The sequence below is a fragment of the Zootoca vivipara genome, chromosome 4 (genome assembly GCF_965207765.1).
Source record: "Zootoca vivipara chromosome 4, rZooViv2.hap1.1, whole genome shotgun sequence".
NCBI lineage: Eukaryota > Metazoa > Chordata > Lepidosauria > Squamata > Lacertidae > Zootoca > Zootoca vivipara.
The window spans coordinates 9,482,395-9,509,391 of NC_142587.1; the positions used below are offsets into that span (position 1 = coordinate 9,482,395).

Consider the following 26,997-nt stretch of genomic DNA (forward strand, 5'->3'; position numbering starts at 1 on the left):
ACCTTTTTGAACAATTGGCCACCTTTTAAAAAAGATTTATCACTTAATTAATTGGCCATATTTATGTATTACAAAACTCTCAACATGGATGTCTTTTTGAGATATGAAAAAGAAAGTATAAGAGAGCTTAACATTTAATAAAAATACTATGCACTGCTGGCAATAATGCCTTTTGTACTTCCTACTAGAATCAAAATAGCCTCAAAAAGTAAGCAAGTCCTACTAAACCTGTCATTTTGAACAAGTCATTTTACTTTTGTCACGTTACAAAAATAGAAGACGTTCTTCATACCTCTCCTTTTCTCAATTGCTTAAAGGCAGCATCTACCCGTTCTTCCCCTTAAAAATATATATGGTGTATACCAGGCTTCCCCAAACTAAGGCCCGGGGGCCGGATGCGGCCCGCAAGGCTCTTTTATGCGGCCCCCAGTGACCCCTGCTGCCTGCTGCGGCCACCCGCTCTTAACTGCGCGGCACGGCACAGCTGCCCACTTCCTGGCCACCAGAGCGTCAGAAATAGCTTGTGCACATGCGCAAGCGTCATTTCCAGCGCACTTCTGGGCCAGAGGAAGCCCATGCACATGTGCACAAGCTATTTCCGGTGTTCCAGTGACCTGGAAGTGCACTGGAAATCATGTGTGTGCGCACATATGGGCGTGCGATCCCACACGCTCCCATGTGCTCCGGCCCATAGCGCAATCGGCGTTGGCAGCACCGGCCCTCAGCGGTGGAAGTTTGGGGACCCCTGGCGTATACTGTGCTTCTTGCAACCAATCCCTGCTCATTTCATTCAGCCAAGAATACTACTCTTGTTTCTTTGCCGTGTGCTTCCCCCTCCCCACCCACTAGCACATACCCTCCTTTGAGACCACTTTTGTTGGTGACCATTAAACTTCATATCTATCTTCGCCATTCTCGAAACAGTTTTCCTAATTGTACCTGTAGCTCCTCAACCCCCCACCCCACCCCACCCCCGGTTGCTGAAACATTAACAGAAAAAGGAAGGGAAAACTGGCCTCGGAATCTGCTGACGTGCACATTTGTTCCTTTTGTTCTTGGGCATGGGTTAAATAATAAATATGTACAGGAAGATTCAGAACAAAAAAGTTGTCAAGTTGTCATCCTTAAGAATAACCTCAAAAATTTGCAGAATACAAAAAGAGGAATATATTAGATTGTCATGTCTGCTTTATGTCTACGCGACCTCTGCCATGTACAATGGTTAACAGCACTAAAACTCCGCTTTCAGTTCGCTTACTTACATTTATCTCAGAGAGCAGAAGGGAGCCATTACAATGGAATGACCTTAAAAGCTACCATAATTTTAAGTATATTTTAGCAAAGGAAATTTACGACATGTGTAAACACATCATGTTAACCCTGCATCTTATTAGACATAGAGTCGTGCTAATGGTTCCAAATATTTAACATATGGTGGGGGCGGAAGAAGTTATCATTTAGGAATTTATCCATGAAAATTCAATACACAGTGGGTTGGATCCAGACTTAGTCAAGCTTACGTCTACTCTGGGGATGCCCATATCTGGATCAAACCCAGTATTTCCAAACTTTGTTTAATGTGTTCGTTATTTCTCTTTCAGTACTTGTGATGCAAGACTGAAATACCTACCAGGCTGTGCAGCCTAACGCCTACATTTCATTGGTCTGGTTGAACTCATCAAGACCAAAACAACCTTGCACCAAATATTTCTCTACTTAACTTGGCTGGGATTGGGCTGTTGAGTGTTTACTTCCAGTAGGGCAGTGGGATACTGTGATATTTTTCTGTTTCATATAACCCTACCTAGATTTTAACAATGACAAGTCACCATCCAAATGTGTGTTTTTTATTGAAAAATTATATAATAACGGGTCAGCAAAGAACCACATGCAAAAGTAATATTCTTACAACAGTAGCAAAAACAAATAATGCAAGAATCAGTTTTGTTATCTATTATGGTATTACTTATATAAGAATTCTATTTTAGATCGGAAACTTACCCACACTAGAATTCAGATCCCCATTCTCAGACTCTGCTCCGTGCTGATTATTACTGGCATGATAGTTCGACATAGCTTCTAATTTAATTTTTTTCACCTTCATTGCTTCTGCAATGGCTGCATTGGTGGCAGCTGCTGCTGCAGCAGCTGCAGCTGTCAGACCTAAAAAGAGACAGGAATGGAACTAAATTAACTTCTACCAACTTTCCATTGAAATTGATACTCTTCTCGCATCATCTGCCACCAAAAGGAATTTTACTAAGAAGAAAATTCAGCAATACACAATTTGGTGTGCTACATTTTCTTCCAAATTTGTTTACAATACCAAATTCTCAATGAAGGCATGAGTTTTAAAAATAAGAGGTCAGCTGTCCAAAATGTAACCAAATAAACTTAAAAGTCCAGAAGATTGCAAGCTGGGAATGGTTTTTCTGTCAAGTCCTGTTAGTAAAGCTGTCAAAGTAAAAAAAAAAAGTAAAAGTAAAGCTGTTTTTATCCACTCAGTGGTGGATGTAAACTTTGGCTCATTACCTTGAGAGTGTGCATACTAGTTCTAAACCAATAAATACAGTAATAATTCTGATTTTGTTCTCAGGCATGAAACACGTTACAAAAATAAATTTGATTCTGCAACTTGTGCACAAACCAAGTTATACCTGTCTCAAATACCACTTTCTTATTTATGCTTCATTGCAACCTTTAAGTGCACCTTTTTCAATGCTGCCATCTGTTCACTAAGTTCTAACAGCAGGGTCCCCAAAGAAGGTGTTTTTGGTGGTTTTTCCTCATTTGTATCATACTCTTCCACTAAATCTCTGCCAATAACAAAAACTAAATTACCACTGTAAGACAGTCTTGTTTTGGCCATCTCTTAATGGCGATAGTAAAACAAGTGTGGAGAAATGTCTATGTTGTACCTAGGATCCAAAGTGTCTTCTTCTACTCTTTGAGTGGAAAGTTCTTCTGCTACTAACTAGCAAGACTGCCATTTTCTCTTTCCAAATGTAGCCCTTCATATCACACTGAAGCCCACTCTGGAGGCCCCCCCACTATTAAGAGCTGATTTTCAGGCACTGCGTGCTGTACAGTGGGGAAGAATTAGAAAGAAAGGCCCTGTGCAAGCATGTCCTGGAGCCCAAAAACTCCAGCTCTGAGTTGGAGACGAATGGAAGAGGTGCTTCTGTTTGTCGCTGAGAGATACAGCATGATGCCAGGGGCATGTCCTGGCAAGGGCAACATTTTGGTTGGCCACCAATGCCACTCAGAATCTGTTGAACCCTGTACGTGACATATAGTCAGAGCAGTTTGTAACACAGCCCAGTCCACAATTGTGTTGCACTACAAAGCAAGAGGAGGATGCACTGTTATCCCATACTTCTGCCAAATCCAAGCCAATCCTGAGATTCATAAACCATATGGTCCACTAATCGTTTGCCGTCCTGTGACACTAATGCGACTGGCAGGTGTGGCTTCGATAGTCAGAAGATACAGGACTGCAGCACTTCTAGTGTGGAACTGAAGTGAAGGAACTGTAACTAGCCCAACCAGTTGCAAAGCTTCCGGATTTGGAATAGAGGAGTTCCATGAAAGCACACCAGCATGGAACGAAAGGCAAGTTGTGGGTTGTGCACTAGGTAATCATTGCCTCCTTTTTTATTCAAACTCATATTGTGTTGTTTCATGTTCTCTAGGTCATTTGGATAAGTGCTGCTTGCCATTAATTAAATTAGATGGAAAAATCAATATATGAAAGCAATTTTAAGATATGCCCAATAACTACTCTGAATTTTTTTAAAGTATTTCTTGTTTTCTCCTAGCATTTGTTCCAAAGAACTATAAACAAGTGTGTAAAAAAGAGATAGAAAAGTCAGCCTATTACAGTTGCAGGCAGCAGTTATCATTAATATTCCGAAATTGATAAGCTGTTTATGTCTGGCATTCTTCCTGCTGATTATTCAGTGAGACAGGCCACTTTATAAATATCTCATCACTCCAGCGTCACACAAATTTCATCGACAGTGCTCCTGCACAGCTATTAGCAATATGAATCTAACCATTACAAGAGGGAGGAAAAATCGAACATGTGGCATTAATACGCAGTCCTGGTTCCTAACCATCTGATAGGCAGATGGCGTAAAGTGGATTCTCCAGCTGAAATGAAGGGGCACATCATTTAAAACCTTGTTTGCATTCTAACTGATATCAGTGCCATATTGATATACATGATACATCATGGCAGTATTTGAACAATCTAGTTTGTTTCAGTCATAAATGTTTACAGCCTTGTTTTTTATCTTTAGAAGCATGTTCTGAAGCGCGTATTTTTAATTTATGAAATCTATTGTTTACTTCTGTGGAACCAGGAGATTAGCAAGACGCAGGAATATGAAATTTCCGCAACCACCACAGAAGGATGAATAAAGTACAGGGTGATGTGCTTTTTTTTCTTTAATAAAGACCGTTAGTAGAGGAATTAAAAAATTAGCTGAGGCATTTTATGCATTAAATGCATTTATTCATTAAACCTCCCAGCTTTCCCCCCATGTGACATACTTAGAAGTTTAATGCTTTAACACAGCTATTCATTTAAAGCTCTCACTGTGTACAATTAATCTTGTCCAACAATTTAATTCAAAAAGCAAAACATCAAAAAGTAAAGTTCAATTCAACAATCGTGGTTCTGAAGTAATCTTCCCTACTGCTGACAGTTCCTATAGACTCCTCGGGAAAAGTCTGTTCAAGGTGTCTTGTAAGAGCAGGGTGAGCCTGAATTATAACTCAATTCAAAGCTCTTCAAGTCTTAGCAGAAACTCAGCTCTTAACCTCAGCTAGACAGTGAAAACCTGAAGAAACACACACTGAATGAGCTCTTCTAGCAAATCCCCTTCTTCACCACAGTGCTACCCAGCAGAACAATTTTCTCTTCCCTCACACATCTAGTAAGGCTCAGTGCTGAGATTCTAATTTACCAAGTTTGAAAAGGGATAGTGTTCGGTTTTCTTTAAAATTTTGTTTTTGTGACTAAAGTTCACTTCCAACAAAAATCTCCAGAAACAAAGATAATGCCTTCCTGAAGAATCCTTCTGTGGGAATGTCTCCTCCCCAATGAATCTATTTGAAGTAAGTATGTATAGGGCTCAAAAAAAAAGCCATTCTCAGTGGTGATACCACAGTCTTCAGTTAGCCACCTAGGGAGCCTTGTCAACTACCGTACATCATTAATGACGTTGAAGGTGCAGAGTGAAAATTGTGGTGGTGGTTAAATTCCACTGCTATTTTTTGAACTACTTCTGCTGCTTTCACTGTTATAGTCCATCCCATATGCTTAAACTGTTCTGATTTACTGGGAACAGGCTCTGTTTTCTTATAGCTGTCACTGAAAATCACATAATATTTTTAATCTTTATGATACAGGTGCTTCATTAACATTTCTAGAGTGAGTGTAACATGTAGTTAGGTCAAGTAGACTAACTATAAAGAGTACTTAAAACCGCCTGTGAGATAGCTGGTCACATAACTAATGAATATAATATAGCATATTGGAAGTGAAGTAAGGATGACACCAATGAGTAATAGTGGAAGTGGAAGGTGGGGTGTGTTCTTTAAAATGAAAACTGGGAATCACAAGAACATCCCTACTTTTTGGGGGGATCAACTGTTGGGAAGTGTAGTTTGCTGGTTTCATCTCCTCTGATTATTGTAATTTGCGCAAGGTTGAAGCAAAATCGAAAACTTTCCCTCTGGATGCTGTAGACTCCCCTGTGCAAAGAAATGAATTTCCCCTGGGGATACCCAGCCAGATGGGTGGGGTACAAATAATAAGTTGTTGTTGTTGTTGCTGCTGCTGCTGCTGCTGTTATTAAAAGTATGGAACTGCTCAATGATTCCCAGATATTCATTGAGGAAATCTAGCCTCTTCAAAAGCCCCAAAGCAGCTAAAGATTATCTAGTATTCTTCAACACTGTTCCTTCATCAGATGCTTTACCTAATTTTCTGCCCCACCTGCTGCAGAAAGTACTGTAGTTTTAATTTTGTCTCACAGCAGGCAGGGCAGAAGAATGGGCACAGGGTCTAAGGGATGGCTAGGCATGAGAATGCCAATTTGAGGGTAGGAGGTGGGATAAAAGCCAATATAACTCACCAAACAATTACTGCAGCAATTGCTTCCACTATAACTAGAGTTTTTAAAGGACAGAGTCAGCTCATCAGGTTGCTACTTGATAATTTAGTCATGCTGCATAGCAACAAGTCCAATTGATTTTGATGTAACTGACTTCGAAATAACAGTATTATTTCGCAATTCAAATGGAACTAATTCTTTTTTTTTCTTTGAAAAACCCATCTAGAGACTTCAGATTCAACTCAGGATCCATGTAGTCTCTGTGTAATGACGATCTAAATAGGCCATAGAAGAAAAAATAATTTTGCTTTTGAAAGCAGATGACGACACATACGTATCTATGTGTGTTTCAGCAGAAAGTATGCAATACAGGGGGGGAAATAGAAAATCCATGCAATTTCAACATGACTAACTTTCTTTGGATCAAAGTTGATAGGTTTAAAATATTTTTAAAACAATTTGATTTGCTTTGAAATCAATATTAAGATTAATTCACTTTCATGAAAATTAATAACTTACTTCCATTTTTATGCAAACCTCTTAAAGATTAAGAACATTCTTCTTCCCATAGACATAATTTGCTTAGGCTGAAATCTTACACGTTTCCATAGCCCCAAGGAATTCAGTATAAGTAACTTCTGAGTACACCTACATAGGGTTGCATAGTAAAATTCATGACACTTACAAAGTTGTTGAGCTTTTTGTAGGAAGTCCTCAAAATTGTTGAGCTTCTTTGAGCTGTTTCTGCTGCTTTTTCCATTGCACTGCCATACACCCCATTTCCCCAGCACCATTTTTACACCCGAAAACCAGGACATGTCAGGAATTTTCATGACATATGGCAAGCCTAGGATTGCACTGTCAGTATATTCATCTATTTGCATGATTTACTTGCCTGCTCTTCATCAAAACAACCTACGGCTGTTTACATATGAAACAATAAAATACAACCATACCATTCTAATATACATCTCAAACTTTTTTCCCATTGGCCACTTGAAAATTGCTTATGGTCATGGTGAACCACTTAGTGTTATTTTTACCTGTTGTAATGTGGTGTGCTAGATGCTGTATGATTTTTTTATTGCATCTTTATTGCTTCTTTTATTTCTTAGATTGATATTATTGTTACAATTTGCATTGTAGTGAAAAGCAAATCACCATACAATAAAATACAATATAAGGAATAAAAGAAGCAATAAAAGTGCCATTAGTGTGAATGAAGCTCACGGAACACAATTTGGGAAGCCCTGCATTACAATCAATAAAACATTAAAATCAAAATTTACATACCATACTAACAGTCCAACAGCAAGTAAATTAATATAAATAGCCTAGCACAAGCATCAAGCTGTCCCAAAGGCCTGAGTAAATAGATTACTCTTTAGCAAATGATGGCAACTCAGCATCAATGGTGTTCAACTCACTTCCAAGGGCAGAGGGTTCCACAAGCAAAGCACCACCACAAAGAAGGCCCTACCCCAAGTCAATTGCATGAGTTAATCCATTCAATATATACTTTGCAAATCCCATATTTCTCCCTATCCTATATGCTACCCTTAAGTCCTTTCTGTTAATTACATCCTATTGATTGTCACAGTGGTTCATGATGAGATGTTCTTACACGGATCTTCTGTTGTAGGGATGCTTATTTGCTGCTCCGGGTTTCTTTGGTGGCATCCCTGCTTTTTTAAAATCTTACGCTGTAATCTTATGTACACTTTCTTGGTACTATGGACTACTGGACTCAGTGGGCTTGCTTCTGAATAAAAGCACAGAATTACGGTGCTAGGCTGCAATCCTAAAGGTAATCCTGAAAATAAATGGCACATTTCCACTTTTTTTATTTAAAGAAGTCTAAAGGAACATACAGTATCCAATTACTTAAAATAACAAAGCACCTACTACATATTTTCAGCAGTATCTTGTTTTCTGATTAGATTCAATGGAGTTTACTAAGATTACTCAGATTTTAACTACATATAATATACAGAAACCACCAAATAAAAGACTACATTTACTATGAAGAGTCTGAAATATTGCAGATGTGCGTACAGAATCAAAACAATTCAATTAAGAGTGTAGATTTCTTTTTAACAGTCATCTCTTCAAAAGCAATAGATTTTCAGTCCTCATTCAGTCTGTTGCATTATTCATTTCATGTGCAACCTCAAGCTGGACCATAAATTGTTACTTTATCTAATCAAAGGCGACTTAACTCTACAGAAGGTCAAAGGTTTAATTTTGTGAAGTATTATCTTACACTATGAGTTTAACCGAAAAATAGAAGAAGAAAAACAGCCAAGAAACTGGTAATAAATGAACCTTTATAGCCTCAGGCATTGGTCTAGTTAATAAAGTTTCATTGAAGGTTTCTTTCAACTGTTACGGACAAGAAGGTTAAAAAAAAAAACTTAAATTACAGCCATGTGTGACTTTTAAGACAGGAATTCTTTTTTATCTGAACCTCCCCAGCCTAGAAGTAGAACAAAGAAATTATCTTCAATTTCTTAACCAAAAATGCATGCTTTTAAAAAGATTTTAAAAAGCACAGATATATCTTTAAAATTAAAAAAAGAAGCAAAGGTCAACTTTTGAAAGAGAGAAATGCTACTTGCTGACAATGAATCTTGTATACTGATCTTTTCAAGCCATGTTTCCATAGAATGTGTAGGGATGCATTTACCAATCTGTATGGAGACAAAGAACTGGATCACTTCCAAAAGGGAAGGCTTAGGATGATTTTGTCCATGTTTCCTTGAATTCATTAGGACTTACACTGGTACCTCAACTTACGAAGGCGATCCGTTCCACGGTGCTCTTCGTAAGTCGAAGTGTCCATTTTGTGCATGCGCAGAACGTGCTCGGCGAAAATACTTCTGGCTTAGCAGACTTCGGAAGTCGAAACCTTCGTAAGTCGAGGCATTCGTAAGTTGAGGTACCACTGTAATTCCCCAATAAGTTTGCACAGGGTATCAGATAGGGGAAATGCCATTTTGCCTTCATCAAGTCGTCTTCTGAATAAGCATTTATTTCTGGGATTTGTATGTCACACTGTAATATAAAAGTTCTCTTGCGGCTTACACGCCAGAATAACACACAAACCTCGTCAATGTCATCAAAACATGTCAGCACCTTGGATTTAGCTTTCAATACGAGGCCTTGCTCAAGGTATAGTACAAATAATTTAGTCATAAAATGTTAATAGTTCCTTGGGGATTATATAACACCTACCAGTAGCAGAGCAGCTGTACATATGTGCGAGTCCATAAGCATCTAAAAGACAAACTCCAAAGAATGGTGAAGATCATCATGACCCACTCACTACTACATGCACAGGAACATATTCTCTATCTAGTGCTACGGTTTGTTTGTTTGTTTGTTTGTTTGTTGGTTGGTTGGTTGGTTTATGCTGATGTCAAGCCTTAATGGACTTCCTTTTTTGGCACACTTTCAAGTGTTTCAACTTTTCTTTCTAATGTATGGACAGGCTATTATTATTATTATTATTATTATTATTATTATTATTATTATTATCTGACGAGACTTAAGGCAGCATACATATAAAATCAAAAACTGCTAAAAACATGGAAAAATGCTTATTAAAGACCAATTAAACATTGACAGAATTAAAGCTATGTAAAACTATAGACAGTTTTAAAAGAGCTTTGGACAAAGTTTGGAGATCTCGTTCCTTGCAGATTTTTAAACGGGTTGGGTCGCCATCTGCCAGAGACGCTTTAGGCGTGATTGTTGTATTGCAGGGTGTTGGACTAGAAGACCCTTGGGGTCCCTTCCAACTCTACAATTCTATATAAAAATGTATTAAAACCACACCAATACTTACAATAAAAAGAGCACCTTCATTAAAAGCATCCAGTTCCCCGAATCCTGTTGGAAAAGGGAAGTTTTCCCTTTCAACAAGTAGGAAGCTAGTCAAGTTTTTTGGTGAGGGAATTTCACAGGCCACTCTGTACATACCTCTTGTATATCTTCTCTGAATGCCCAACATCCTATGCCTGTTTTTCTGCAGGCTGGGGGTTCACCTCTCTGCAGGATAACCTTCATACTCTTTCTGGGTCAGGATGTACCTTCCTCTTTGTAGGTGTGTGACAAGGTTACACAGGCATTCCCCCCACCTGCTTTGTACAGTGGTACCTCGCAAGACGAACGCCTCAGGCAACGAAAAAATCACAAGACGAAAACGTTTTGCGATTTTTGTGAAGACTCGCAAAACGAAGTCGTCTATGGCCGTGCTTCGCAAGACGAAGTAGCCTCGCCACCCTGCGCTCCAGAGGAGGCTGCGATTTGGATTCCGACGGCGACGGGAAGTGAAGCTGCCGCCGCCGCCAACTGGCCCTCCGTACGGCCCGGGTGGGCAGCGCAGTTCAGGGCAGTCAATCAATAAACAGACTTTATTCGACCGTCAGTCAGAATTATCCATACAAAAATTAAAACATCAAACATCTAAAGGAACTTAAAACTTAAACCGACAATAAGAAATAGGCTATACATTTAGACCCACGTCAATTTTAACCTTACGACGCTTAAGAGCCAGAAAAAGAAATTTGGCCACCAAGGAGGCTGTTGTTCCAGTAAACTTGTTCAGCAAAAACAAAACCTGTCTTTCTCTGGCTAGAGGGTTAAGTTGGCATAGGAGTGGAGCTATAAGTTTTTGTCTAAGATCTGCATAGAATGGGCAGATCAAAAGAATATGTTAAGTTGACTCAATCACTCTCCCAGGGCACAATGACAAGATCTCTGGGCATATGGGACTCCCCTGTACCTTCCCAACAAGACCGCCAATTCCAGGACATTTAACCTAGCAGCTGTGAGGAGTCTACGGTATTCCACATAGTGGATTTCCACAAAATAAGGGGCTGGTGTAATCTGAAATATCTGATCCCAAAAAAACATCCCAGGTTTCACAAGGGCAATGTTCCCTTGTCTAGCAATGTCACTCAGTCTTTGAGAGATCACAGCTCTGGCTTGACTAAATGTCATGGACTCCAGGAAAAGATGTGACAATCCGCAGGCCTGCACTTCATTTGTGATTTCCTTTTCCCACAATGATTGGAAATCATCCCTCAATATCAAGGGGGGCAAGCAATTAAAACATAGCTTAAGCCATAGCCAGAGTTTTGCCTTCAAGGCCACATACCGGAATGCTTGCCAACCAACCTCTAATCTCATGACCGCACCCGCTACAGAAGGGGGGGTCCTAAGGATGGCTCTAAGAAATCGTGATTGGATAGATTCCAATATGAGAAAATCCCTACGGGCACCCAGGGAAATGCCCACCAACAGGAGGGGAAGGACTTTCATTTGAAACAGTCTCAAGGCAACTTTTACTGATTGAGCCTGATTCTTAGCATATAGAGATCTAATCATCATGGCCGCTTTAGATGTGTTTGTAGTTATATACTCTCTATGAGCCAGAAAGGACCTATTTGATCGAGTTACTTGTCCCAGAAGTGAAACAGTTAACCTGCTCCAATGTAGTACCATTCATCGACCACGAGTGAAATTTTGGTCTGGCGGAGAAAACCATAATCTTGGTCTTAGCATAATTAGGTTGAAGCTCATGCTGTACACAATATTCATGGAGTGCTTGTAGCATTCTCCTCAGCCCAATGGGAGATCTAGCTAGGAATGCGGCATCATCCGCGTACAGGAGAACGTTTAGTAATCGACCAGCTAATTTAGGGGGGTGGTAAGCATTATTGGCCATGTGTTCAGGGCAGTCTAGCAGTGGTACTGGAATAGTGCACAGTGTTTTCAAGCTAATCTGCAAAGGTGGTGGCAGCCCAACTTAAAAGTTGCCTATTAGCCTAAGATGTGGAGCTTCAGTAAGTTTTAAATGTCTCAAAGGCAATGAGATCTGACAGGCCTTTAAGAATCGTGGTTGTAAGGAAACTGAAATAGAGCACATAGCTTTATTTTAGGAATTGAGACTGAACAGGGATATGTTAGGTGTAGGATTTTTCATTTAAAAATTGAAAGCAAGTGAAATAAAAGCCACTGTCAGCAAAGCAGGCCAATAGCCCTCACAAAAACCACAGCATCTACAGCCAGGAAATTGTCTTAGTTGAAGAAACGGAAACTCTTCTACCATATCAATTGTTCTATATGCCACAGAGTAACCAACATAAGGTCTGAGAAGGTAAGAAGGTCTGAACCTTCTAGCTCCTGAGAAATTGGCATTAAAAATGGAGAATAAAGACAATTTAAATAAAGTAAATACCTTCTCCTTACATATCCTTATGTAAGGAGGGCACCATTGTAGATGAAGGCACACCTACTTGATCAATTTTCACTCCACTCTGTTTCAGATTGCCTGTTTTCATTCCTCAGTGGCATGAATTCAGTAATTTTATACAGTAGGTAACTATGGTTAGAAACCATTTAAAGATATTATTTATTTATTTATACATACATACATACATACATACATACATACATACATACATACCCAGCCACTCTGGGCGGCTTCCAACAAAATATTGAAATACAATAGTCCGTCAAACATTAAAAACTTCCCTAAACAGGGAGGTACCCAAGATACCCAAGAATAAGGTCCACTGAACTCAAAGAGGCTTGCCTCTGTACAGACATGCACACAAATGCATTATAAATATATTAATTATGGGTATCATTCAAATTGCATTCAAATGCAAATGCGCAACAGATTTGTGCTCATTCAATGGGACTTCCCCTTCTTCTTCTCCTCCCACTGTAGTTCCCCAGGCTCCTTTCTCCAGGGGAAAGGAGATTCAACATTGATACTGACCCCATATAATAACTGTGTGCACCAAAGGAACAAATGCTAGCATATGTTTTCTCAAAGTGTGACTTTATCCTAGATTGATAGCATTACTATAATTATTGTGAGGTATAAAAAATAACCACAATGTAACACTGAACAAATACAGTGTTGGTTTTTTCTAATTTAATCTTGAATTTATCCAAGAACAGTCCTCAGCACTTGGTGCAATCTTCCTACCCACTAATGAAATCTATTTGCCTTTTTTCTCTACTGAAATTGGAATCACGGTGCCCTGCCTAGTTTACTCCAACTTTGTAGAATAACACTTGACATACCTTTTTTTTTTAATCTTGGAAAACCTATGGTGATTATAGACCCACAGGAAAATATATTACACAGATGGCTTCCTATTCAGTAAATCATCCTTTTCTGGAGAGGAAATTAACCTTGGATATGTGCTGATGCATTCTACAATTCACATTTTCCTCTTTGCAGCATTGATAAGGCACAATTGATTTTTTTAAAGGAATGTTACATTTAACATTGCAAGAGAGAACACTGATGGCCTAAAGAAAGGATGTACATCTAACCAAACAAATGAAAATGCCTGTTAAAGGACAGCTAAAGATCAGACATCATTTGTAAAGAGAGGTAAAAGGTATACCTTCTTTCCCATATAAGTTTATAGCAGTAGCTGTCTGAATTGGTTTGCATTGCTTCCTATTACTTTTCATCTTACTGAAGATAAACCAAAAGTAATAGCTGGGGGGGGGGTGAGAGTCTTATTTATACAAAACTCAAAGCTTTGGGAAGGCTGTGTGTGGTCAGACACTGGGGGGGGGTGAGTGCTGGTACTCTGAAAGTGACCTGCAGCTTCTTCTTCCAGAAAACCAGTAGTGAGATATGTCAGTGAAAATGTTATTTTTAAGAACTGTGGTAGAAAGATCCCTTCTAAAAATAATGGGCTAAAATATTCACTTCCTTCTCCTAGCCTGTGCTTGTAAATCTCCAGGCCCAGATGCAAAATCATAGAATATATTTTTATTGCAGCGTTTGGTTTCTTGATGGATAATATCAGCAATTGTTTTGGCAGCGTCAAAGTTGCCTCTAGGTAAGATACATGGTTAAGCAAGCAATGGTTTGCTACATAGCTTATGGATTTTATTAGGTATCAGAGACTCCATTCATATCACATCCTAGAACTTTCCCATACCAGTTCCACCTAGGGCAAATCATGGTGAGCTTCCATGTTCCCATGCTTTGGAAGACCTCACATAGACACACACTCACAAACACACAGTTTAAAGTGGTTTTGCCACCGTTAACGTGGCAGCGGCACTGGCGCTCTCTTCCTTCCTCTGGGCTACCTGACCCAGAATCCCTTGCTCTCATGAGAACAGGTGAAAGGGAAAGACGAGTGGCAGAACAATTTTAAACCATGAAGGTGGGTGAGGAGAAAAGACAAGGAAGAGGAGTTGAGGTGAAAGCAGGAGAAGTATTCTGGAAAGCCCTGGGACAACCTGGGCAGGTGAGTAACTAGTACAATTTCTACTGAGCCCCATTTGCTCCCACGAACAGCTCAGCTACATACCTGTATGAAACTATTGTGGAGTTTTGCACTAGACTAGAGTGACGATCCTATTCCCCAAGTGCTGTGTGTGTGTGTGTGTGTGTGTGTGTGTGTGTGTGTGTGTGTGTGTTAGGATGTAGTGTGAATTCTGTTAGTCAGGACACCAGTCTCCTGTGACAGGAGGGAGCACTGCTGTGGAGGGGGGAAGGCTCTGCTATGGTAGGGGCTCATGTTCTGTCCAAGCCTGTGGTAGCCAGCACACACAAAAAGCAGAGGGTGTATGGTGATCACTGGACCAACCTGAAAATGTTACAGCCCCCCCCCCAAAAAAAGACAACAACCCGCAACTGTCCCTCCTTCCCCCCTGGCCAACAGGGCTGCAGATGTGGTGGGGAATCCAAGATTGCTTTGTAAGTTACTCAACAAAAACCAAAGTTGTTTCTCTGTGATTAAATGATATGTTTTGTTTTTATCTGCCTTTTTTCCCTGCTGTGCATTGATTATCCAATTTGTTCCCTGTGTTATAACAACTCATAATTGGGACTAAGAAAGCTGAAGCATGATAAACACACTGAATTAAAGTGTCATTTAGGGAAGGGAGAGAGTTTGAACAAGTGAACATAGCCTCTTAAAGCAGTTTTGTTTGTCCCAGTAGCCATAATTTCAGTGGCTCTAGTTTCTCAGGTTTTACATATCTCCTCACATTTCATCCTTCTTATCTTGGAATAGATAAAAAGTTAAACAGAGTCACTGAATTCCTGGGTTCTTATAACAATCTGCAAACTGTTATGGAATAATACTGTTCAAATGCTAAATATTTTTAAAATAGGCTGCCATTGTGTGACTACAACTGTATTCGTGGGCAGATTTTAAAAGTAATTCCCACATATATAAGACTGAGCTGCTGAGGTATGATTCTGCTAATACAGGAGTGGGAAAGCTCCAGCAACTCAGGCCATTTCAGCCAAGCCACACCCATCTATGACATCAGGCATGGGGCAGGTAAAAACCTGGCTAAACTGAACTCTCTAGATAAGTCTTGCCCAACTTGGTGTCCCCTAGATGTTTGGAATTACAACAACCATGCCAGTGATCTGGGATGGAAGTATTCAAAAAATATGGTGGGCACCATGTTAGAGAATACCTGTTTGATGACATTCGTCCTCATAGATTTGTTCAAGTTGATATATAGTTGGGCAGACACTGCTTAAGAGCCAAGGAATTTCACATGTAATTATCAGTGCTTCGAAATGTTGTTCACTGTTGCACATTCAGAACAAGAGCCCCTATCCCGGCTAAAATGTAATCCAGATGTGGCTGGACCACAACTTCCATAATCCCTGATCGTTGTTCATGCTAGCTAGAGATAAGAGAAATTGGGGTCTGGTACAACAAAATCTGGACATCCACAGACTACCTGCTGTAATCAATGCACTTTGACAGAGGAAATTAATAATGTAATCTGCTTTCTGATGGTTTATTCTAAAAAGTAGAGTAAAAATAAAATAAAATGTTTATTTTTACCTCAGATGCCAAAGTGTCTTGAGGCAATTCAGACCAAAGAAATTCCATAAGTTTCTTAACTCTTTGAATTGAAGTTCTTGCTAGCAAACTAAATATTTCACCCACCTTAAATTCAAAAGTTGGAGATGTCTCTTAATATGCATATAACATTTGATTTTGGGCATTACACACAAGTGGTAATAAGCAGATTAGATAGCTACTGTGTGGGCTTCTAGAACAGTGTTTCCCAACCTTGTGCCTCCAGCTGTTTTCTACAATTCCCATCATTCCTGACCACTGGTCTTACTAGCTAGGGATGATGGGAGTTGTAGTCCCAAAACATCTGGAAGAAGAAGAAGAAGAAGAAGAGGAGGAGGAGGAGGAGGAGGAGGAGGAGGAGGAGGAGGAGTTTGGATTTGGTATCCTGCAATATCACTACCCGAAGGAGTCTCAAAGTGGCTAACATTCTCCTTTCCCTTCCTCCCCCACAACAAACACTCTGTGAGGTGAGTGGGGCTGAGAGAATTCAGAGAAGTGTGACTAGGCCAAGGTCACCCAGCAGCTATATGTGGAGGAGTGGAGACGCGAACCCGGTTCCCCAGATTACAAGTCTACCACTCTTTACCACTACACCACACTGGCTCTCATATCATATCTTTCATATTTAAGTAAGGGGACTGTAAATTCTCGCTTCATAGATTTCATGCATGAATAATAGGATCGGATTGTTCGTTACCAAACCCCTTATACTGGAGCTACTGCCATATATCCCAGAATGTGAGAAAGATAATTCCCCCTAGGTGAAGCATGTGTGCGACGGAGATAGAGCATGCATATCGTAGTTAACAGCCGATTAAAGGCTCTAATGTTGACATTTTAAGATACCCAAATATCTTAGAGGGTGACTTCTCCCCTACCATCCTGTCCAATCTCTAAGATCAAGGGTCAGCAAACTTTTTCAGGAGGGGGCCGGTTCACCATCCCTCAGACCTTGCGGGGGGCCGGACTATATTTTGAAGAAGAAAAAAGGAATGAATTCCTATGCCCCACAAATAACCCAGAGATGCATTTTAAATAAAAGGACACATTCTACTCAAGTAAAAACACACTGATTCCTGGACTGTCCGCGGGCCGGATTTAGAAGGCGATTCGGCTGGATCCGGTCCCCGGGCCTTAGTTTGCCTACCCATGTTAAAGATCAACCAATGAGCCTCTCCTGGTGGACCTGGCCAAGGATGAGATCAGCTGAGTGTGCGCCAATAATAGGACTTTATCTGTGGCACTCCAAAACGTTGGAACGATTCCTCCACTGAGGTATGTCTCAGTTCAACACTTTACTTTTTTAGGTGGTGGGTGAAGATAGATGCATTTTTTCAGGCTATTGGAAGTAAAGGGGTGCATTCTGCTTGAGTTTAGCTTTGCACTGTACACACTACTATTTTATGTTGTTCTCTTATTTTAGTTTGAGCCATGTTGATTTCCATTAATGTTTTACTCGGTTTTAGAATGTGCATTGATATGCTTTAATATGTTGTCCACTGCCCAGTGACTGAATGGTGAAGGGTAGGGCAGAAATTCCTAAATAAATAAAGCTCCACACACTACCAAGCAACAACTATTTTGAGTAAATATCTTTCTATGCACTTATTCCCAAATCAGCAGGCTGCAGATTGTTGTCCTGGATTATACAGAATGGGGGGTGGGGGTGGAATTGAGCATATTTATTATTCAGTTCAGTTCTTTTAGACACTGAAGAGTAAGTAGGCGAAAACAAACACTTCCTAACAGTGAAGTGCTTAAATATTATAATATACTGTAATACAAGTAGCCCTTTACAGAGCCATAATGTCTATAGATATTCAGTTTAATGATAATACCTACGGTATATGGATTTTTGCCTGTTAAAGTAATGAAATTGGATTATATGAATCAATTCTTTGACTATACAGCAGAAGCTGATATTGTTTCTGCTATGCTCTGTGGAAATGCCTTCTTCAGGTGACATTGGCTGAAAACACTGCACTGTGTGAAAACCTCATAGTGGTTTTCAACATGGTCTAGTGTAAGTGCAGGATCATAGCCATCGCTGGAAGGTTTTTCTTGCTTGATCTGGCAGGACTGATCTACAAAATTCATTTAGTGACAATTCAAGCAAACATACGTCAAGTAGATAAACTTTTGATCCCATGGGAAGTGGTTTCTTTAAAGAGCATTCGACACAGTTTATTTTATTGAGCTGAGTTCTACTAGTATAGCCCTGAGATGGTGTGGGGATATGCAACTAAAAATATTCTTGTTAATGAATTAATCTGTGGTTTCCCCCCCCAAAAAAAAGTTATAAAATTTCTTTTTGAAATCAGTATTTGAAGAATTCTTGTGAAAAAAATACTTTATGATTTTTTTTAAAAAAAATACAGTGGTACCTTGGGTTGCATACTTAATCCGTTTCGGGGTGCCGTTCGCACCCCAAAAGGTACGCAGCCCAAATGGCGTTTTAGTGCATGCGCAAAGTGCCGACAGAGTGCTTCTGCACATGCGCGCACGGCAGAACCTGCTGAGTACGCAACCCGAAAGTACGCAACCCGCAGAGTACGCAACCCAAGGTATGACTGTAATCCTTTACAGACTTAAAAGCAACTACAGTTTAGAGCCATAAAGCTATGACTGCACCTGGGAGTAAGTCCCAATGAAACCAATGGAGCTAACTTCTGAGAAGAAATGTATAGATTTTTTCTGGGGTGTCGGGTGACTAATCTGTTCTACTACTGCCATTATTTTAATTGTATTATGAACAGAGGATCTGAGAAACATGTAAAACAAATGGTGATTTCAAACTTTGATGTAATCAAATCTCTTGAAGACAATAATGCCCAAGACAAATAATATATTGAACTGTAAAGCAAGAGTTAATTTGCATGATGAAACATCAATACATTTGCAAATCAGCTATCTTAATAGGGAGGACAACAGTTGCATGATTCTATCTATACTTGTGTTCAAAACTTAATTGACTTGGTGCCATGGGTTCCAGACTTATTGACGGAATATACCAAGTACTAGAGGTTTCTCTACTGCAATATCAGCCTACACGTTTCCTACATAATTCCATTGCCCATGAACTCCATTACCAAGAACCTGGAGTAATTATACAACAGAGTTTCTAATGATGAAGTCCCAAACCAATGTTTGCTCTCTTCCCCGTGGAAAATATGTTCTATAGCGAACAGTGGCTGTGGGATTCAAGAGGAGGGAAAACAGATACCATAAAATATAATTAAAAATTGTGGAGGCTGCATATGACAAGAATAACCATAAAAAACAGATACAAACCAGCTGGCTGTTAACAACTTCTGAGTTATAAAAATCTTAAACCTGCTGTAAAGCACTCGATTCGATTTACATAACCACAGAGCTGACATTCCTTTTAGATTCCTCTGTTGGGGATTATTTTGACATGTTTTAAAGCAGCATAAAAAGCAACTGTGAAAGGAAGACATGTATCATCTTACATAAAAATTCATTTCAGTCTTAAGACTGGGCTTATACACCTTAATCCGAACATCTCAACTGGAACTGGAAAAATATCTTGGATGCTACCAGTACTTCGATTCTATTACATTATTCCTTTGGTGGTCTTATTTTTGATAGAGTCGATAGACAAAGAAAATCTATATAGTCACAGGCACTTTATATTTCAGCGCAATTGCAACCAAAAGAAAAAGAAAAATGGCCTGCTCCTCCACAACCAGTTATAGAGTACTATGGTGTACGAGCTCTTAGATGGATTACATTTGTTGTAAGCTTGAGCTCCATCCCCTTGCTAAAAAGCATTTCTTAGGAGCCTAATGATGCAGGCAACATTTTACAGGGCTAACACAGCTCGCTATAGGGAATTAAAATAAACAAAATAAAATAAAATCAATCTTACATTGAGTGAAGTTTTGATGTATAAATGCTGGCAGCTTACATTGCCCTCAGCACAAAATGAGTTTTGCCATTTGATAATTTGCTTGATTCACTGTGCTGCCTCACGCAGGGCATTTTATGCCTGATTTATGTTTAATCGAGTCACCTGCTTAACGTTAAGGAGGGTCACAGCTAGATAGAAGGGTTACAAGCACAGAGAGCTTTCAGCATCTCCCCATTTGACATAAGAAATGGGTGTAGGTGCCAGAGGTCAAGGCTTCTTTATTCTTATTTAATGTTCTCTATGGAATATTGCATAAAACATTTATGTACCATGGAACCAATTTGATTTCTCCATGGAACACAGTAGGCAAACATGCATTAAGGGTCTCAAAACACACAACGAATAAAGTAAAAAGCAATCTAGCCAAAGAAGTTATTGTGTTACTGCCAGCGCGCATATGTATGTGTGTGTGTGTGTGTGTGTGTGTGTGTGTGTGTGTGTGTGTGTGTAACTGAAACTGTTTGCCTTTTATACACCAAAGCACTGTGATACTGTAAAGATTTCTTCAGCTGTCACAAGTATAGGTAATTTGTTAAAGTTAGAAAAGCAAATGAGATATAGCAAATGGAGTTACGCATTCATATTTGTTTCTACAAAATTTACTCAAATCTGCGTGAAGGGGGGAGAGAGTTCATTGTAGTTTCTCATGTTCTTCTTGAACCACCACTAGTATACTGGCAAAGTAAAATGTATGATTAACAAAGTTGCATTTTCAGAACCTTCTTAGCTTGGAGTGACTTAAATAATATTAATATTCATTGTTTCCCAAATATTATGAAAAACTATTCAATGTCCACTGCTACTGTTGACTAGATTGCTTTCTTGCCATCATTATTTAATTGAATTTACAATACAATCCTTTGAGCATAAGTTCCAGACAGGGCTGTATACATGAATTTTGTAGTAACAAAGTTCCTGCGGTAACCAATGGGCACAATATAATGCACATGAATAGTGCACACACCATTCTGAAATCCTTTATTTCACACATATATTTCACACTGCTAAAACTGAGCTATTATAACAAAAGAATATAATATATCAGAACTATTATTTAACAATAGGCACACTGCCCAAAAATCAATTTACCTTAAATTCATTACCCACATTGACTCCTGTTAAATTATATCTCAATCTACCAATTTCCAGTATTTCTCTCCCCCAGGATCCTGCAGACATACAAATTTACCCTAGATCATCACCCAAGCACACATGCACCTATTCTTAACAGGTGAAATAAAGCAACGAAAGAGTGATATATTTTAAGTCTGATATATTTTAAAATACTACTTAGGCCTGAACTCCTGTCACAGGCATCTGAAAACTCCCATGAATTCCAAGTGTAGTACTAATTTGTTTAATTCTAGCTAATTAATCAACATTTGAATTGAAATACAAGCAGCTTCTGGTTAACTCATCTAGGAATGTCAAAGAACCTGCATCCACACAACAAATAATATGATCATCCCCTAAATGCTGGTAACTCCTCAGAATGAAAAACAAAGTCCAAAGCAGAAAAATCACCAGAATGTATACCCTCAATGGTATTTCCAGAGACTTCAACTTTACATCAGGCTGAATGTGATAATACACTCACTTATTTGGGAGTAAGGCCCACAAACCCAGTGGGAATTGGCTCTGGATAGACATGTATATATGAAATATAAAAATTATAAAGGAGCACAATTCCCTTCCATGAAAGGTAGGGGTGGGGTGTTATGCTGTGTGATGAGATTCTTTTTTGGTTTTTCCCCTTTCAACTAAAAGCATCCACAGCTGCTTCCTGTCCTTTTGTATCCCAACTGAAAGAAGCAGCAGCAGCAGTTCAAGGACCTCTGGGATTGGAGGAAGGGAAACAGAGTCAAGCCCATTCTTCCTCCCTGCCTGCCCAGCCAGCCCAAACGGAATCCATTTGAAGAGTTGCCTTGGTTGCTGCTCCAAGCATCTCAGGGGCTGGATGCAGGGACTCTCAATGAAGGCAACACGGTTGCCATTGAAACATTAGCCGTCACCAACATTACAGGGGAAGGGATGAGCTTCTGACTGGGGTCTGCTACTTTTATACCAGGGAGGAGCCCCTAAATGCTCCCATGTAGTTGTGGGCCTGTTCCAAGATGGATGCACACAGGACTGCAACCTTTAGGGACTGGAAGACTTGTTCTTAAAGCAGAATTGTGAGATCTAAGAGTTTTATCTATTGATTAGCAACTGGGCGCTGAAATCTCAAACTTGCTTATCATTTGAATAGATTAAATTTAGAGATTAAAAAAAATTGTAATTGAAAAGAGATCAGCTGGTATCCAAAATTCTTAACCATTAATCCATATGATGTGCTTTGGATGACTAATACTATTGGCTAGTGAACAGGTCTATACAAAAAAAAAAAAGGATATGAACAGTGTTAGTTTAATTGTTTTTTTTTAAGAAAGTAGAAAGGCAAAAGCAATCAAATGGAATTTGGAACTTGCTTGATATATATATATATTCTGATCAGTTTGTGACTTCTGACTAGCTGCTATTGTATGGTAATCATTTTAAATTTACACAGTTCTACAGAATTAAAGGAGAATGTCAATTTTTAGACCTGCACATTACAAAATATTCCTTTTGAATATGCTTTTTGGCACCGGTCGCTATACAGGCAATGAACGAGGCGTAAACATGGAGAAACTTAGATGTATCATCATTTGGCAGGTCTGACTAATGCCGTGCTTTACCAGGGTCAGGTCCACCAATTCTCTTAAGATTCAAAAATATGTTGAAAGCATGAGTACCTTGGTTATTTAGGGAATCTCTGGAGATTAGGTGTCCATGATAGTATGAAGAAATGGAATATGGGAAAAGTTGTCTCTTCAAACTGGAGCAAACAATCCAAAAGAGATGGAATTAAGGTCATTTGGGAATATTGTTGCTAACGTGACTCAACTTCATTGTGGAACTAAAAACTAAACAGCTTCAGTTGCACATCACACTAAGCCAAACACACTAGCATCAAAACAACAGTTGGTGGTTAGTGAGGATAGAGTTTAACCACAAGTCTGATTTTCCATGACTTGCGAAGCAGCAGCAGAAAGGACCAGAGAGGTGCAAAGCACCCACAAGCTCCTCTCTGGGGAGTCTGCACATATGTGTTGTGCTGCTAAGCCATAGGTAAATAATTTTGGGAAATCTTACTTTGTTGGAACAAGGAACTGATTTGATGACCTTCTCGAAATGATGCAAGTTGCTGGGCTCAGAGCTCCTGTTAAGTTGTTTGTTGTTATGATCTGATTGTTATTTTCATTTTGAACTACCATGGTTTGACTTGGATTTGCAAACCATGGCAGGGAAGGTAAGAGTTAGTAAGGGAGTGAAAAGGAGTGGGGGCAAGTCTTCTCCTAGTTTAGAGAATGCTAAGTCTATTCTATATTAGACTGCTAGCTGCATTTATATATGAAGGTGGAGAAGTGGGCAAATCAATGGTTTTCATCAAAAGGTTTGCTGTGGATTTAAGAAGCAACCCTTTTCACCGCCATGTTGCCAACAAACACAAACGAAAAGCAGATGAAACATTTCCAAGCCATGCCTGAAGTAGAAACAGACATCAACTGTGTAGTGTTCATTAGAATAGGATTATAAAGCAATTTACAATCCCAGATACAAGGCAGCAAACAAAAAAACAAAACACACAAACAAAAAAGAACCTCTGCACTACAAATAAAAACTCTAGTGATTATACTGTAAGCTCTGTTAAAAGGAATCACATTAAGTTACCATAGGAACGACACTGCAAAAGGCTTGTAGAGGTAAGAAATGCATGAGACGTTAGCATTTAGTGACAGAGATGAAATGAAAACCCTTCTATTGGGAATGGGACACAGATGGATCTGTGTTAAGTGAATAAATACAATTAAATCATAAATAACTTCAAAGGAGCCAGTGGAGCAGAATCAAATACAGAGAGCAGTTAGCCAAGAGGACACAAAACCATAAAGAAGAAGGGAAGCGAACTAAAGAAAAGTTTCCAAAAAAAGCAAGGGGGAATGGTTCTGCTAACCAAATATCTGATCCCTCTTACTAAAACTGACATTAGATAGACGTTAGAGGGTAGATATATTCCTGCATTTAATTTCTAGGCGTATAAACTATGGAGGACATGGATTTGCTTTCAATTTACTTACAAAAGCTGATCGTAAGTATGTATCACAAGGCTTCATAAACAATGCAATGGTACTATGCTAATGTCATGTTTATCTTTTCCATGTATCGTGCCACACCAGATCTTCCTTTTTGAAATTACCAAGACCCATAAAAATTACAGGAATATTTAAGACAGATTTTTATCAGAGAGAGAGAGAGATGCTCAGAGCTGTATATCAACTGAACATGGGCAGATAAAGTGAAATAAAACAGAAAAAGAAAATCACAAAAGGAGCTGTGTTAAGTCTGCTGTAGCGAAATCAACTAAGAGTCATGTGGTACCTTAAAGACTAACAAATTTACTGCAGCATAAGCTTTCATGGACTAAAGCCCATTTCATCATATGCAATAAAAGAAAGATAATTAAAAATGGTCATATTTCAAACTGTTCGCTTCTACTCTCAGATAGGACTACATTTTTAAAAGGTTGGTTAAGAGTTCTCAGCCAAAGGGAATGAAGGCCTCAGAGACTAAGAATGAAGGAAAGAAAATAAGGGATGATAGTGGAAGAGACCTCCAAGAGGAAATATAAGAGTCCCAATTAATTTTCCTTTATGTCTCCAATGGTTTGGATTTATGTTCCGGTTTGTTAAACAAATCCCGAAGGTTAGAAGGGTAATGCATAGAAGTGAGTTCATATGCATATCCCTTCCAAATTTATGACTTAAATAGCAAAACCTGTGTTTGGAACTTATGCTAGGATTAAATAGGTGTAAATCTGGGTCCAATGAAATTTGTAATGATTATTAATGAAAATGTCATAGATATGGATGTCAAAAAATGGATGAATTACACATGTGAGTTAGTGTGCCCATCTGAAGAATGAGGAGAATAGCTGTGATTCACAGACAAGGATGAAATGCCAGGTTGCCCAGGGCAACTTCCTAGAACAGGTTTATTCACGTGGAAGGGGAGTGAATATCTACTGAACTCTAGAAATTTTAAAACATCACGAGCCCCTGTTCCGTATTCACAAAACTAAGTAAATCTATTAGTTGATTTAGAAATATAGCACAAAATTCTTCTAAAAGCAGATAGATGACGCTGTATCCTCCATAATATGTTGCCATCAAATACAAATATCAGCTTATTGGGGTCTTTTCCAGGCTTCAGACTTAAATTTGAGCCACACTTTCACATAGTTACAAACTGCTGCATTCATCACACGTCAATCATATGTAACTTATGTAAAATATTTAACAAAAGGCTAGCTTTTTAACCTTCCATTATCCTCTTGCTGGTAGCTTAAGGACCTCCTGAGCCAGCTAGACCACAGATCATCCAAAGTAGTTACTGAGACCAGGCTGGCCGCCAATAGAAGTTGGGGGTTTAGTCTCACTGGTCCCACGCTTTGGGACACTCTTCCAGCAGAAAATAACAGACACCCTTATTTTTTATTTTCAGGTATCTCTTGATAGGGCTGTGTTTACATTTTTTGATCAACCAGTTATTGTGTTGATGACAATTTACTATTTTGACAGTATGTTACATTCTATTGCATATACTACTGCACACTGCCAAGTTACAGTGTATGAATTGTCAGTATATAAATACTTTTATAAATAAATAAAAACAAATGAGATTTATGGGATCTGTGACAGCCACTATGCTCTTGCTTAGGAACAGATGCTTCTGTCTTGTTGCATATAGTCTGCTTGCTAGGCCAAACCACCATGGGATCAGAAACAGAATGCAAAGCCATGTAAATTGGGGGGGGGGTATCTTTCTGGCTCCGCATGCCAGGTATGGACGCGAGGTAAGGTATCAGATCCTAGCCTCATAGGCCAAATTTGATAGCTGGGTGGGGCTGTCCACCAGTTAATCACCTGACAACTCATCAGGTAACTTTTTAGTCCTGAAGTTAGGACTTCAAAGCAACACGAGGTGCTTACAAAGGGCCTTTAAGCCACTTGAGACTTTGGTTTTAGAGCCAAAACCTGCTTTCTGCAGAGGCACTGGTAGAGACAACGTACAGCTGGGAATACACTTTAAGCCTTATGATTGTGCATTGGCAGCTGCATCTGTAGGTTTGCCCAGACCTGGTGTCATACAGGGCAGGTGGGCATGCTTTGACGGGACAGGCTTTGCAGGCCTCTGGCAGGCCTGGCCCATGGTCTAGATGTTTCCCACCCCTAAAGTAAACATTTACTCTATCAGGTCAGAATCCAAGTTCACAAATGAAATATTATTAAGCTTTTCACTTTAGATATTTACTGGAAATAATCTACATACTTTTAAAATGCCTTGTACATTTCTAAATTCTTACACTATGCATAATTCTGTCGCATTCATCATCTTAAACATTTCCTATTACCAAAGCCACAAAAAAGCTGAAATGCAACAGTGGTGAAGTGTTTATTTATATATATTTATATTTATTTATATACTTAGAAACTCCTCCCAAAACAGAGTAAATGCACTTGCAATAAGAAAACACAAATAAATATTTTTTCAGTTCATTTCCTGCAGCAAAAAAAGCTATGTGTTTACAGGCCAAAAAATCTTAGGTCAACCATCAGCCTCCTATTAACTTATGATTAACTTTTTAACTCATAGCAGTATAGAATTATAGAATTGGAAGGGAGCATGAGGGTCATCTAGCCCAATGTTTCCCAACCGGGGGCCATATAGCCTCCTGGGGCCCCTAGGATGTTCCAAGGGCCCCCCAGGTGAAAATCACATAAATGGGGGCCACAGCACGAGGCTAGGGGGCCACAGAGGGAAGTGAGAAGTGAAGGGGGGGAATCATTTTTTATATTTTATATTTTTATATTTAAAAAATCTTGATTGGCTGGCTATCCGCTTGGCCAACCACAAGGCAAATAAGAGAGCGGCCCACCAGGACTGCTTTTTGTCACATGCGTTTTCTTCTTTAGCAATCCTGGTT

General features: G+C 39.3%; 1 protein-coding gene across 13 annotated transcripts in view; it reads right to left on the reverse strand.

Annotated features, from left to right (window-relative positions):
- The window catches only part of DACH1 (dachshund family transcription factor 1), a 321,117-nt gene that overhangs the window by 156,598 nt on the left and 137,522 nt on the right, over nucleotides 1-26,997 (reverse strand). For 12 of the 13 annotated variants that reach the window (XM_088667469.1, XM_035114319.3, XM_088667468.1 and 9 more), the window contains exon 3: nucleotides 2,002-2,163. The exons of the other annotated variant lie outside the window; for it this stretch is intronic. In XM_088667469.1, coding sequence (XP_088523595.1) covers nucleotides 2,002-2,163 — 162 coding nt within the window. The remainder of the gene's footprint in view (nucleotides 1-2,001; nucleotides 2,164-26,997) is intronic. 13 annotated transcript variants of the gene reach the window in all.